The 16071-nt window shown below is 36.9% G+C and overlaps 1 protein-coding gene across 2 annotated transcripts; it reads right to left on the reverse strand.

Moving 5' to 3' along the window:
* Positions 1 to 13748: 13748 nt before the first annotated feature.
* Positions 13749 to 15111, reverse strand: LOC103517798. Of its 2 annotated transcripts, none has more exons than XM_026829775.1 (3): positions 14999 to 15111; positions 14431 to 14647; positions 13749 to 14011 (listed from the first exon to the last, which is right to left on the reverse strand). In XM_026829775.1, the coding sequence occupies exons 1-3, from the start codon at positions 15101 to 15103 to the stop codon at positions 13833 to 13835; spliced, it is 501 nt and encodes a 166-aa protein (XP_026685576.1). In that variant the 5' UTR covers positions 15104 to 15111; the 3' UTR covers positions 13749 to 13832. The 2 variants fall into 2 exon arrangements, with proteins under 2 accessions (XP_026685576.1, XP_008481066.2); XM_008482844.3 differs by having other exon boundaries at positions 13753 to 14035.
* Positions 15112 to 16071: the final 960 nt, after the last annotated feature.

Below are 16071 nucleotides of genomic sequence, written 5' to 3' on the forward strand. Positions count from 1 at the left end.
ACCTACTAAATTATTTTCATATACTTTGGTAGCTGAATAGACTGAGTAACTTTGGCGTAGCAAGTGTGACAAAATAATTAATGGACTCGGACATAAGTTAAAAATTACGAGACTTCCATAATCCATATACTTTCCTGACGTCATAGTTTCGCAGTCTATAGGTATAGTTAGTTGTTTTGTAAGACTAGCTGCAAAAGACATTGCTTATGTACTCCGCTAAACAAAAATGTTTTCCAGGTATAAAATGAAATTTATTTACCTTTGGACATCATAGGCATAATGGGTAATTCAAAACGTTTTCTATTGAACTACCTAAAGCTACAAACCTTAAGTGGATACATAATCATTCTGGTTAGCAGCTGCAAAAGACATTGCTTATGTACTCCGCTAAACAAAAATGTTTTCCAGATATAAAATGAAATTTATTTACCTTTGGACATCATAGTCATAGGCATAATGGGTAATTCAAAACGTTTTCTATTGAACTACCTAAAGCTACAAACCTTAAGTGGATACATAATCATTCTGGTTAGGGGTTTACAAATCATCTTTTTTATTTAAAGAAAAAAATATATATATAAATTATAATAGGTATATAAAAAATCATCCAATTACTATCTACCTATGATTTCTATTTGTAGACTTGGGCTGGTGTGCAGATATGTTGACTGTTAGAGGAACACTTGGGATTATGACGAATCTTCTATTTATTTTCCTGATGGTAGGGGCGTAACTGTACATCAGCTTTAGAAAGGTAACCTCTAAGTTTTATTATTATATGAACTAACGAACTAACCCCGTTGGAGATTTTCCTTTGTGCATATAACATTCAAGTTTTAGGAAAAATAGTACCTACACCTACCTATCTTCCTGGAGATAAAATTACAACTTTATCAATTTAAATGGGTACCTATCAAAGTCCACTTCGAGGCTAAGGTGTAGGGGCAAACTGCCTGAAAGGATGGATTACCTAAGCTTCTACGAAGCTATTATTATCATCATTACATTGAAATTGAGGTCTTTTCTGAGGAAATTCCTGTATGCGGAGTCTAGTATGTAGGACTATTGCACCCCATTCTCTATACAGTGTGGTTAAATTCCTTTTAAAAACTTACATGGATATTTCCATTACACAGGTGTAACAAATGCAGGGCGTACTCTTTGTTTCTACCACCACCCGGTACTGCAGCACAACAAGCGAACTCCAGGTACATGTCCACTGAAAATAACAAACAGGAGGCTCTTGTATTTTGGATTATTATTATCTTCTTCTTCTTTTCCTTCGCCTTTTCCCGTATACAGATGGGGTCGGCGTTTGTCGTCAGCCTCTTAATCAGCCCTAACTAGTGATTGCTTTGAGCTGACATTTGGTTTAGGCTACAAATTTCAGCAAGGGAAATTCAGGCTGGTACGAGTATACTCCCTGTTTAACGTCCCCCAGCCCCAGCCAGAGAGGGAGCATTCTTACTGAAATAGCAAAGTGCTTCAAATTTTCGAATTCGGAGTCTGGCCTAAAGTAAAGGGGAAAAATGAAGCTTGAGGGGGGGCCCCTAAATACGGCCCTGGGGGAGGGGACGGAAAGATTCCAAAAACTGAAACTCTCATATCCAACACGTCACTGAATAATGCAAAATACACTGTATCCAGCATAAAACAGAGGAAAAGTAAAGAAAAACTTTACAAGTTTGCTGAACACTTGTTTTCTACTTGTTCGGCGCTCGTGGATGGCAACTTTTTTCTTTATCATCATAAAGGCGTTCATGTTTAATTCATATGTGGAGGTACTTGAACAAGCATACATATGGTATGTGTTCTGTTCGTCTTGGGCTGAAATAGGTTACCGATGAGTTAATGTAGACTCTGTGTACCTATACCCACCTATATATGTATTCCCAAACGGAGTTGCCAAATTTGATATGAGGGGCGGACCAATTTTGAATTCCATAAAAACTCATAAACCAAACGAATTAAAGATTTTTTTTAAACCCTCCTTTTTTTACAAGTTTAAAAAAGGCTATAGATTTTTGGCATTACTTTCTCACGGACCACCTGTTGGGAACTTGTGATTTTACGCAAATTTAAGTAATACATTTTAACAAAAAGTTGCTACAGTAGAAAGGGATAGGTGCCATAGGTACTTGGTGCGTTTTCTTTTTCAAGGGCTAGTAAATTCGTAGACCAAGAAAATTACGTAGGTAAGTGAAAATATGTCGAGCTACCAAGTCCACGTTTCAACTTTTCAAGTCAATCTACACATTGCACATTCTTATACAACTATCACATCAATATGTACACTTGGATGGAGATTGATGGCTGAAAAATACGTATCTCCGGAAAGAAAGAGAAGAGAAGGAGAAAGAAAGGAAGAGAGAGAGAGAGAGAGAGAGAAAGGGAGAAAGAGAGAAAGAGAGAGAGAGAGAGAGAGAGAGAGAGAGAGAGAGAGAGAGAGAGAGAGAGAGAGAGATATTTTTTTACACACAGACATAGCAGCCTCTTCCACTTATTCACCAAATTAAAAAAAAAAATAAATAAATAAAGTTTAAAAGTTATCGCAAAAGAAATAAAACAACAGACTTATATTGCAAAATGGTCAAATCAAAACTTGAATCTCACTTCATTCGATCAATTATTCCCTTTGTTGCTTCAATTATTCCAAATTCTCACCATCCATCTTTTCTCTTCTGTCCCGCAGGATTCCGAAACGAAGAACAAGGAGAAGAAGGATTCATCAAGTGTCGCATCTGGGGGTGCACCCCTTCAGACGGCTAGTATCAGTGTCCGAGCTTTGATCGAGGAGAAAATCATCCAGAAGCGGAGCTCGAACCCGGGCCTGGCCGCCCACACTCAAACCAATCTCTCTTACTCAAGTGAGTTTCTAGATTGACACTTCCCCACCTGGTATAGGAAAAGTTTTTCTTAGTTTATTTAGCGCCACAGACAAACAACTACCACCATCACGTCACGTGAAGTCATGGGGAGTCAGAAAGATGTAGTTCAAAGTTTTTCCATAATATTGTAGGTGATTTTGTTCAGGACAGCCACAAACCAATCTGTCCTACTCAAGTGAGTTTCTAGATTGACACTTTTCCCCACCTGGTATAGGAAAAGTTTTTCTTAGTTTATTTAGCGCCACAGACAAACAACTACCATCATCACGTCACATGAAGTCATGGGGAGTCAGAAAGATGTAGTTCAAAGTTTTTCCATAATATTGTAGGTGATTTTGTTCAGGACAGCCACACTACCCACGCCGCAGACGACAATGTGTCAGCAGCCGAGATGCGGTATTTGGAGTCACGTGACGTGGCCCCCGAGTCGGATATAACCCCCCATGTTAACATAGGGCCCCAATATCAGGCCCTCATACCCGAGTGCTGTCCTTATGGTGCCAAGGTAGAGCGAGAGCCTGCCTATGAACATCTCCTCTGGGACCCGGGTATATCTAAGGTCACCTCCAACTCGGAAGGTAAGGACCCCTCATCAGCCAGCCTAGTTAGCTTAGTTGGTAGCGCGTCTGCCTTGTAAGCGCTAGGCCACGGGTTCGATTCCCGTCTGGTGCGGATTTTATCCTGATGGTATAATGGTCGTTCTAGGAACGGCTGGCTTTCTCCTATCCTGTCTTCCTTTGATTTCGGGACGATAAGACCTTAGCCTTTACAGTTCCCTCTGTCAAACCTCTTGAAAAAAAAACCTTTCTTATTATTTATAGCCTTTTTTAAGTATTTTGGTTTAGATTAAGACCTCCATAATATTATCTTGTCTCCATAACATATTATCCATTTTGTGATGTGTTCTTCATCAGATGAGAGAGATAAAGAGTATGAGTGTGTGAGAGACAGAGAAGTCCTCCCTCCCTCCCCCCTCTCTCTCTCTCTCTGGGAAAAGGCGAAGAAGAAGAAGATTGACATCAATGCCCCCGTATGGTGCTAAATGAACAATTTAGTATGACATTGTCATGCATCTCAGAGTGTAGGGAAATGTCCTAATGGGCGTCTCCTCACTTTAGTGGCTTTGTATCAGAATTAGTCTCTTTCTCTCTTCGTTTTGCTGACAGAGACCTGTGATAATACCTACCATCACGAGTCATCATTATAATAATATATTCCATTCTCTCTCTCTCTCTCTCCCTCTCCCTCCCTCCTGTCTCTTTTTTGCCTCAAAAGGAATATTATAAATCACGAACAAGCATACAAAACTTCCTTTCTCTCTCTTCCTGCCTCTTACACTCCTACACATATCATCATCTCTCTCCCTCTCCTACTTTCCTCTTTTTCACCTCTCGCTATCTCTCTCTTCCTCTCTCTCTCTCTTCCTCTCTCTCTCTCTCTCTCTCTCACTCGCTCTCTTCCTCCTATACATCTCTCTCTCTCTCTCTTCTACTTCTATATATCTCTTTCCGCTTGTATTTCATTAATCTTTTGTTTGCAAAATTCAAAAGTCAGCTTAAGTCTCTCTTCGATTTCGGGACGATAAGACCATAGCAGTTACCTACAGTTCCCTCTGTCAAACCTCTTAAAAAAAAAAAGTCTTTATTAACATTAATTCTGATACGAGCTCACTGGCTATTACACAATTTTACATCAATCACACTTACTAATATTTCTTAGTTATGCCTACATAAATATCTACTGCTTATTTATTCCAGGTGAATGATGTTGACTTGGTGTCCACGAGTTCTGAAAGTCGCCTTTTTGTGTGTGAATATCCTGACTGTTCTGCTGTGAGTATTTCTTTAACTTTATACAATTCATAGACATACCTATATGCACATGTATTGACCATTTCATTAACGGTTCCATTTTTTTATTATTATTTTTTTCAACAAAATCTCAAAAGCGACGCGACGTAGGCACGTTCAAAGTTCAAAGGGTTCTCTCCACTTTTAAAGAATAAGCTCAAGTACCTATTTCAGATAAAAAAAAGATATCTTTTCTTTATTCTGCCATCGCCAATCGGCTACAGCTCAAGCTACAACAGACTGAAGTATTACCCTCATGTTTTCCGATTTCCAGATCGGGCGCTACTTTTCTTTCCATTATAAACATGATTCCTATTTCGGTCCATCTTGTGTCATAAATAATTTCCAAATCTTTGCCTTTCTTCTAAATAATTTCCAAATTTTTGCCTTTCTTTTTCCAGAGCTTTAATTCAAGAGCAGCATTGAACGGCCACATTAAAATCCACGGAGGTGCTGTCAACAGTTTAGAGCGACGACAAACCCCCACGCCCACTCATCTATCAGTGAGTTCTGCTGACCTATTAGAAGAATTTCCGTGTAAAATTTGTGGGAAGTAAGTGACAGTAAAATTTGAAACTCATGATGTTAGGTGACGGCACCAGGCTATAGAATGCAGGTAATCACAGTCAGATCGGCTTGTTAGTTGTGTGAACTGCTGTGATGTTAGTAGGGATCAGTGTTCAAATTGCACTTGAGCCTTTTTCGGAAGCCATGGATCGATCAACATTCCAAGAGAACATTTCGAAATATGGCATTTTGTACCTTAAACCTTATGTTACTTCAGTAAGGCTAGCAAAATACGAAATCCTTTCCTATAAGTTTAACCTAGTTCGTCTCTTTTCATTCCCCTCTAATTTGTTCAATAATTCTAGGAACCTTATGTTACTTCAATAAGGCTAGCAAAATACGAAATCCTTTCCTATAAGTTTAACCTAGTTCGTCTCTTTTCATTCCCCTCTAATTTGTTCAATAATTCTAGATTTTTTACGTACCTATCCTTACTATAGGTGCTCAAGTTTATCTGCGCTAAAATAAAAGTATTACCTTGAAAGTTTTAAGAAGATTAATCTAGATAATTTCATTAATTACCTACGTGGTATAGAATTTTTTACGTACCTATCCTTACTATAGGTGCTCAAGTTTATCTGCGCTAAAATAAAAGTATTACCTTGAGAGTTTTAAGAAGATTAATCTAGATAATTTCATTAATTACCTACGTGGTATAGAAAAGTATTTTTTTCTACCCGATTTTCTAATTTCGACCAGAGGTAAAACTTTATAATATCTTTCCAAATAGATATTTTAAAAATCTTTGAATAACAGATCTGGAAACACTACTTTAGACATTTTTTTTATCTTTTTAAATAATCTCTTCTTTAACTTGGTATAGAAAAGTATTGTTTTCTACCCGATTTTCTAATTTCGACCAGAGGTAAAACTTTATATCTTTCCAAATAAATATTTTAAAAAATCTTTGAATAATAGATCTGGAAACACTACTTTAGACATTTTTTTTATCTTTTTAAATAATCTCTTCTTTAACTTTTCTTATGTTAAAATTTCATATCTTATTTTGTTAATAAACTTAAAACTTAATAAGCAATACCAATCATCTCACCTTCCACAATTTTGCTCACTACTTAATTAAACTATTTTTAACTTTCATTTTTTCTCTATTATTACCTTCATTTTAATCCTTTTCAAGAAATTAAATTTCGTGTTTACTTGGTTTATTAGGAAAATACTGTGGTCTCTATATCTACACCTGCCTTAGTTCTAGGTAAATATAATAGGGCGTATGAGAGCCTACCAGCCTACCTAACCTGATGAAGAAGAGACAAGCAGTAGAGATAAACACCTAATGAGAATATTTTAACCACAGCTTCTCTATTATTACCTTCATTTTAATCCTTTTCAAGAAATTAAATTTCGTGTTTACTTGGTTTATTAGGAAAATACTATGGTCTCTATATCTACACCTGCCTTAGTTCTAGGTGAATATATGTAATAGAGCGTAGGTATGAGAGCCTACCAGCCTACCTAACCTGATGAAGAAGAGACAAGCAGTAGAGATAAACACCTAATGAGAATATTTTAACCAGCTGTTGAAAAATGAAAGTCGCTGTATTTACCTAATTATTACGCCTGTGCCAAACTGTATACACAGAAAAATTAACTTTTGGTCCTAAAAACCTACAAAGTATTATTTTAAATTTTATAGATACTAGGTGCCATTTTTATTGTTTTTTCGTTACCTATCTAATATTTTTCATTTGGTAGGTAATTTTAGGGAAGTACCTTTTGTTATTTTTACAGATTAAAACTTTGTTTTTTAGTAAAGTGTTGGATCATCTTATTTTACGATGAGCATTTCATCATATTTTGTATCTACTATTAATAAAAAGTACTCACCTATTTTTGTTGTATTATTAGATATTATTTTCAAACTGCATAAAATAACCCCGAAGGCAGAGCGTTGCATTTACAAAACTTGTTACGTCATTGCCACTGTCAAAACGAAATTAAATGGCAAATGATACCCAATATTACATAGATTAGATATACATATGATTTTTAAGTTTAGGTAAATGGTAAATTTAGAAGTAGCTGTTAAGTTTCCAGAGCTTTCTAGAGTAGATAGAATTATTATTGTAGATACAGTACATTCATGTAATACCTACTTTACCTACATAAAAATATTATTACAACAAACACCTAAAAGTAACTTCTCAAAATTTAGTTTCGACTTATTGATAAATTGAAAAAGGCTTTTTTCCGCGGTGTACCTAGGTAGGTTCTTTTCAAGAAAGTGGTGCCTTGTAGGTAACCTCTTTCATTATAAGTAATAGGCGTTGTAGCTTATTATAAGTAATACAACAAAATAGGTCCATGCATAGGTAAAAATCTTGTAAATTGTATCTAAAAAAATAAAACTGGGTAGATATAATTATGATGATACTAATAGAATAGAGGTATCATACATATTTATTTATTTTATAGTAAAATTTAATTTTGTTATTATATTTTAATAATTACCTACCTATATAATTATTTATTTGTTTATTACTCTATTTTTAATTTAGCGTTGGTGTTGTGATACTTTTATTAATATTTAAAATCTCTTTAATTATTATTACTTAATATTTAAATTTATTTATTAGTTGGTAAAATTACCCTAGACTATAGAGGTTAACTCTACAAGAAGTAGGTACAGAATTATTTTATTCAAGTTTAAGTACCTTTATCAAGCTTTGGTCTATTTATCTCATTCTTGAAGGAGTCTTCATATTTTGTAAGACTCTTTGCAAATAGGTATTTTACCTATAAGCAAGGAATTTACTTTCTACTCATTCTTAGTTCAAAACACGTAGATAATAAAATTAAGTCTTGGGGAATAAAAATCATTACCTTCAATAAAAGTGAATTATTTTTAAATAAATAATAATACTCCCGTTATATTTTCTTCTCTACCTATTGGTAGAAATAACTTATTTCTGATGGCCTTAAGATTTTTCTTTTGTAGGTAAATTGTAATTTTTATATTATTACCTACCTACTAAATTATTTTCATATACTTTGGTAGCTGAATAGACTGAGTAACTTTGGCGTAGCAAGTGTGACAAAATAATTAATGGACTCGGACATAAGTTAAAAATTACGAGACTTCCATAATCCATATACTTTCCTGACGTCATAGTTTCGCAGTCTATAGGTATAGTTAGTTGTTTTGTAAGACCAGCTGCAAAAGACATTGCTTATGTACTCCGCTAAACAAAAATGTTTTCCAGATATAAAATGAAATTTATTTACCTTTGGACATCATAGTCATAGGCATAATGGGTAATTCAAAACGTTTTCTATTGAACTACCTAAAGCTACAAACCTTAAGTGGATGAATTAAATATCAGGCCGGTCCCTCACCCTCAGACGTCAGACCCTAGGACAGACGTTCAGACAGACCTAGATTGTCAGAACGTGTGTGGCAGAAAAAACTTCCGACTTCTAGTCTGTTCAGACGGTCTGAAGACTGAAGTTAGAAGCTTTTTCCGCTACACACATTCCGACAGTCAGAGCGTAAGTGACCGGCATAAGAAGACGAAAATCAAGTTCAACAGTACGTTTGGATAATGAAACTTAGTCGGTTTATTTCTTTAAGTTCTCTGTCTATGTGTGTTTTAGCTGTTTAGAATTCATAAGGTTAAATAATTTATAAATAAAATAATAATTTTGTTGTGATTTTATATATAAATCTGAAGAAAAAAAAATTCTCTTAAAAAATCATCACATTATTCTCTCCTTATTTCATTTAAGTTTTTGTCTTTCAAGTTATTTACCTAAAGCAGCAGGGTACCTATCAAATTAAATATCAGGCCGGTCACTCACACTCAGACGTCAGACCCTAGGACAGACGGTCTAACAGACCTAGATTGTCAGAACGTGTGTGGCAGAAAAAACTTCCGACTTCTAGTCTGTTCAGACGGTCTGAAGACTGAAGTTAGAAGCTTTTTCCGCTACACACATTCCGACAGTCAGAGCGTAAGTGACCGGCATAAGAAGACGAAAATCAAGTTCAACAGTACGTTTGGATAATGAAACTTAGTCGGTTTATTTCTTTAAGTTCTCTGTCTATGTGTGTTTTAGCTGTTTAGAATTCATAAGGTTAAATAATTTATAAATAAAATAATAATTTTGTTGTGATTTTATATATAAATCTGAAGAAAAAAAATTCTCTTAAAAAATCATCACATTATTCTCTCCTTATTTCATTTAAGTTTTTGTCTTTCAAGTTATTTACCTAAAGCAGCATAGGTAGGTACATATCATAGTCATAATTAAAAAATTACATAATTTTGTACATAGGCAATGAGGTATGATACCTACCTATCTACTGGTAATCCCTACACCCCGGGCATCTGACGGCAAAATATCACGAGCTTCCGACTCGGGAGGAAATTATGAAATCCTAATTAGATTATTATTAGATGGGTTTATTATTACATGCACAGTGCACACCCATGTAACCAAAATATGATTCTATCAGGGTAGAAAAGAGGATATTATCGGATTATCCGATCCTTGTATCGGATTTCAAATACCAAATAGAATCGGGTTTGGTGAATCCTAGGATAGAATCCGTTTTACCAAACCCAGGATTACTCTGGGGCTGTATAATCCCTACACCCCGGGCATCTGACGGCAAAATATCACGAGCTTTCCGAATTAGATTATTATTAGATGGGTTTATTATTACATGCACAGTGCACACCCATGTAACCAAAATATGATTCTATCCGGGTAGAAAAGAGGATAGGATCGGATTTCAAATACCAAATAGAATCGGGTTTGGTGAATCCTAGGATAGAATCCGTTTTACCAAACCCAGGATTACTCTGGGGTTGTGCAGTCCGGATTCTAGCCGGGTTGGAATAACTTTGATGTGGGCTTGTTTAGACACATTATGACCACACCCACTCCGTTTGAGTTAGGAAACGTGGGATATTATATGAAACAATAAAAGTGAAGGTGGACACTAAAATACGACACACCGTTAGATACAAAAGTAGCTAAAGATGTCACAGTGAGACCTATTCAAAAAAACTCGAAAAAGTAAGACCAATTGAAATATTTGTTTCCCCTTTTTTAACATTTGTATTTTTGTAGTTGCTTTTTAGTGCTTTTGGCTTTGTAATTTTTATTATTATTTTTGTAGTCGCTTTTCAGTTTTGTTGGCTTTATAATTTTTAGTTATTGTCCACGACACGTTTATTACCTCATACGTTTCTTTAATTTTTGCAAGAAGATGTTTTTTATTGTGTTGACTGATTTTGTTACCATACCTACTTACTTTACTTATTATTTTGTTATATTCTCTCCCTGTGGATGTCGTCTTAATTTAAATTACCACTTAAGTTCTGTTCTTTTTAGTTTGTTCGTTTTTCAATAACTTTCTTTTGTACTCTTCCCCACCCCACATTGCTTATGTACTTATTGCTAGATTTATATTTAGATATTATTTACGTAGTTCCAATGCTTTATAATTTTTACCTGTTTCCCCTATTATGTGTTCATTGTGTATGTAACTACCTATAAGTAATAATAATAAAATAATAATAGTGCTTATTTATACTGCTCGCATAGGACTGAAAAGTCCCTTTACTCCAGCAGTAGGCTACTACTATTAGTTTGTTATTATCATGATAAAAGCGTCTATACTGCTCGAAGAGCTAAAGAGAGGTATTGTACTCGAATTCTCATAGGATATTACACCTTTTCATCAGTAAATGGTCTCTTCAAATGAAATTGATCGCAAGAGGAAGATAAACCTAGACCCTTGACAAATGAAGTGTGCCTGAAGGCATACGATGTGTTCTAATCCACTACCCCTGAAAATTCCATAGCTCTTCTGGGATTAAACCCACGCCCTTCTGTTTGTTAAGAGTTCTGTGTTTAGAGCCGTTACACTCAAAAGACTTCTTCCATTATTTGTTAATACATACGAAACGTTTCTAAACTTTCAGGTCAAACCGAGCAGCTGATTTCCATGGACACTGAAATCGACGGCGATTCTTCCATTATTTGTTAATACATACGAAACATTTCTAAACTTTCAGGAGCCAGCCTAGTTAGCTTAGTTGGTAGTGCGTCTGCCTTGTAAGCGCTAGGCCGCGGGTTCGATTTCCGCCCGGGGATAAGACCTTGGCAGTTACAGATTTCTCTATCAAACCTCTTGAAAAAAAAAACTCAGTTCTACTACAAGATTGATCAATCCACAAGTTCATCTTAAAAGGAGTTTAAACTCACTTTGTGGACCCAACCATTAATGAGCCCAATTAAAATAATGTTTGGTATTGCATATTTTGATTATAATGCTATTCCATAATTTGAATAATGGTAAATGATTTTTTTTGTTATCAAACAATTTCTTTATCTTTCAGACGGTTTCAAATATGAACAGCAATGTGGTCGACCCTTGGGTATGAAGTTTGATAAGAATGGAGCCCTACATGTTGCAGATGCCTACTTTGGACTTTACAAAGTCAATGTTACTACAGGTGGGGCCTAATTATATTTGTTATTATCAGAAGGTCATGATATACTGCTCGAAGAGCTAAAGGGCCACTCTAAGGTATTGTAGTCGAATTCTCGTATGATATTACACAATGGAGATGGGTTAGGTGGTAGAGAACGCTTTGAGCATTAACTTCGCCATTAAATACGCGACATTAATGGTCACTCATCATATTTTTATTTATTTTTAGAGCAAGAAGGAAGACAAGATAGGAGAAAGCCAGTCGTTCCTAGAACGAACCATTTTCTAGGATAAAATTCGCGCCAGGCGGGAATCGAACCCGCAACCTAAAGGGCAGACGCGCTACCCTCCAAGCCAACTAGGCTGGCTCTTATCCATTGTCGCTGTTGATATTACACCTTTTCATCAGTAAATGGTCTCTTCAAATGAAACTGATCGCAAGAGGAAGATAAACCTAGACCCTTGACAAATGAAGTGTGCCATACGATGTGTTCCAATCCACTATCCCTGAAAATTCCATAGCTCTTCTGGGATTAAACCCACGCCCTTCTGTTTGTTAAGAGTTCTGTATTTAGAGCCGTTACACTCAAAAGACTTCTTCCATTATTTTTTAATACATACGAAACATTTCTAAACTTTTAGGTCAAACCGAGCAGCTGATTTCCATGGACACTGAAATCGACGGCGCTAAACCGCAAATCCCCAATTCCGTCACTGTAGATTCAGACGGATATTACACCTTTTCATCAGTAAATGGTCTCTTCAAATGAAATTGATCCCAAGAGGAAGATAAACCTAGACCCTTGACAAATGAAGTGTGCCATACGATGTGTTCCAATCCACTACCCCTGAAAATTCCATAGCTCTTCTGGGATTAAACCCACGTCCTTCTGTTTGTTAAGAGTTCTGTGTTTAGAGCCGTTACACTCAAAAGACTTCCTCCATTATTTGTTAATACATACGAAACGTTTCTAAACTTTCAGGTCAAACCGAGCAGCTGATTTCCATGGACACTGAAATCGACGGCGCCAAACCACAAATCCCCAATTCCGTCACTGTAGATTCAGACGGTATGGTATACTGGAGTGACTCCTCTACCAAGTACAAACTCTATGATGGCCTGTTCGACGGGCTTACCAGCGGTAGTGGAAGGTGAGTTTAATGTTCTAATTCGAAACCCCGGGTGATGTTACCTGGCGTATATCTCACCCTCTAATCCCCGGCTATTGAGAATCCCCTGAAACTTTAGTAATGTAATATTAAAAACTCTAGTAATATTAAAAAAAAAAAAAAAATCTGCAAGAAATTTGGAAGCTTCATCAAAATCGGACCGAACACTCAAGAGGTATTGCAGAAACAGACGGACAAACTAGGTGCAAAGTAGTAAAGTGGTTGACAACAATAATACTTTGCGCTTAACAGGTCGTTTTTATTTTATTTATTTAGGTACCTATTTTCATTATTATAACGGGGAATTTACTCTGCATTTGGTGACAAGCTACACGCCTCCTTACATTAAGCTCACCCAGCCTAAGTAGGGCAGGGAATGGCCAATAGTAAAGTGGTTGACAACACTTTGCGCTTAACAGGTCGTTTTTATTTTATTTATTTAGGTACCTATTTTCATTATTATTAACGGGGAATTTACTCTGCATTTGGTGACAAGCTACACGCCTCCTTACATTAAACTCACCTAGCCTGAGTAGGGCAGGGAATGGCCAGCAGCACGCGATCGCCTAGATGGTCACCTATGTGATTGATAATAACCACGCTCAGGTTGACATTTATACAGATGGTCACCTATGTGATTGATAATAACCACGCTCAGGTTGACATTTATAATCCTTTGCGATGCTTAACTCATTTTCGCTTTGTTCCAGTGTATGTAGTATGTACTCAGTCCTAACCACTAGTATATTATTTGGGTTTCGCATATTTAGTTATTTAACTTTTCACTATAACCTACTTCCGAAAATACACCATAATGTATAATTCACATAATGAGGACGCATCTTAATACATACATAATTACTAGATAGTAGTCAAAAGGTTATTGGCATAATCTTAAGCATAGAAATACAGACCTGCCTTCTCCAACCGTCCTGCACTCTGTACACCATATCCCACAAAGGAAGGAACACGGGAAATGCCATAAGACACACCATCCATCAGTTGAGACGCTGACTGGGTCTTAGCATTCACCACAGAGGAACCTAAACCTCCCACTGAACCTAACAGATGCCCTAGGAATGGAACAGGTAAGTTGGCTGAAATAGAAATAATCGAGAAGGGTTAGGTGGTTAAGAATGCTACGAGCATTAACTTCGACTGCATTACGTGACAGTAATGGTCACTCATCCTATTTTTATTTCATTTTATTTATTATCTTGTTTTATTTCTTTTTGGGTGAGAAGGAAGGCAGGATAGGAGAAAGCGAGCCGTTCCGAGAACGAACCTCATTTTTTAGGATAAAATCCGCCCCGGGAGGGAATCGAACCCGCAACCTACAAGGCAGAGGCGTTATCCTCCAATCCAACTAGGCTGGCTCTCATCCAGTTTATCCCTGTAGGTATTAAAAAGGAGAATGAACCTAATATTTTATTATTATTATTTATTTTAATTTATTTTTTCTCGACAACGTGATTCGTTTTCTCTCTCTCACCTGAGTTTCCCTGAGAACTGATGTCAAAGCCAAACTGCGGTCTGACCGGTCTCTGGTTTACAAATCCACTACCACTACCGCCACCAGTCTGTGCCATGCTACTGGAGATCCCTACACCAGCTGAACCATTGCTACCACTGGGGAGAGAACCAACACTGAGGGAGACTTGTGCAGAAGGTACGACGCCTTGTGGCGAGGGAGAGCACCAAACTTGAGTCTGAAATGGAAATTGAAATATTTGAAATAACGTATTTACCTATTAAATAAAATGTTTCAATCTAATTTGGACCTCCGGCCAGGTACTACTAAACTTATGGCCGATTTTACCACTGAGAATGAACAGTAACACAGTGTCAAGGGGTTTCTTTGACGTCACCCATTTGATTTACACTGGTCAGTATTTCTGGACTCTGGATCAACTGAAAACTCTTTGTAGCAAGATCCGGGCACCCATTCAGATATCCATATTATGCGGGTGGGGGGACGATATATCCGAATAGGTACCTACATATTTGAATACTTCCTTTACTAAATGTACCTCATATAAAATAAGAATAATGTAAATTACCTGATATGTAAAAATCAGCACTAGAACACTTTGGACGAGCATCATGGTTTCACTACGCCCCATCGCGACACTTGATACAAAATGAAGAAATAAATCAACGCCCATAGTTTAAATAAAATTAGCTTATTGAATTAAAACAAATATCAATACCAAACATCAGGCCATCTGTTAATTAGCTTATGATAGAGATGAGTAGGCCTTTTACTGAATCCATCCACGATCTTGGTAGAATTATCGCAGGTTTCCACGCAGTTGTTTGAAACACCCATCTTTTTATTATTGAAGCAACTGAAGCAACGTTGCGCGTGGTTGGTATTCAGATGGGGAACCATATGGGCAATGACGTGCTGCAGGCTTTTCCCGACCCCACTCAGGATAGGTGAGGTTAATGTGAGGATATGGGGGTGTGCCACAAGGTCCCCTTAGGTGAACCGCAAGCCGCCGAAAGATGGGAGTCTTGAAATGTGTGCCGCGGTGGCAACAACTTTGAGAAGCACTGGTAGAGACGGACCTTTAGGGCTAAAGGATCGTTTCCACTTGTCGTGAGTTTCATCCGATTTTTCCCCCCAAATGTCCTGTAGGCTCAATGTAATTTACATGAGATTGTTCCCAACTTCCGCACGACACGATTTTTTTTCCGAACAAGTGGGAACGGGCCTTAAGTTGAGGCATCACATATTGATCTCAGGTAACATTTAAGCATTGTGCACAAAACTACTGGAGTCTTGAAATGTGTGCCGCGGTGGCAACAACTTTGAGAAGCACTGGTAGAGACGGACCTTTAGGGCTAAAGGATCCCATTTAGGCCTGGCAAACAATTTTATTTTAAGTTATTCAAGTCAAAGAAGGGTTTTATAATGAGCTTTACTCTCGATCTAACTAGGCTGGCGTAAGGTAACAAGACTGGCGTACTTTCAGTTTGATAACCACTGTTTACCTACTCATTTCATTGTACAACGGTATTCTACTGATTGGTGCCAGGTTAGTAGAGTCTAGCCTCTCAGGTCTCAGTATCTACACATGTCAGACCGAGTGACTCTGGTTTATATTTTACTGATTTTACATTTTACTCA

Source organism: Diaphorina citri, unplaced genomic scaffold (assembly GCF_000475195.1).
Source record: "Diaphorina citri unplaced genomic scaffold, Diaci psyllid genome assembly version 1.1 scaffold1965, whole genome shotgun sequence".
Taxonomy (NCBI): domain Eukaryota; kingdom Metazoa; phylum Arthropoda; class Insecta; order Hemiptera; family Psyllidae; genus Diaphorina; species Diaphorina citri.

Excerpts from the sequence above, each read along its gene's own strand:
- LOC103517798 (XM_008482844.3), bottom strand. The coding sequence starts at position 15,103 with ATGGGCGTTGATTTATTTCTTCATTTTGTATCAAGTGTCGCGATGGGG. Across the intron at positions 14,648-14,998 it reads TGCTGATTTTTACATATCAG|ACTCAAGTTTGGTGCTCTCC; the intron begins GTAATTTACATT and ends TTTCCATTTCAG. Across the intron at positions 14,036-14,430 it reads CAGTTCTCAGGGAAACTCAG|CCAACTTACCTGTTCCATTC; the intron begins GTGAGAGAGAGA and ends TTTCTATTTCAG.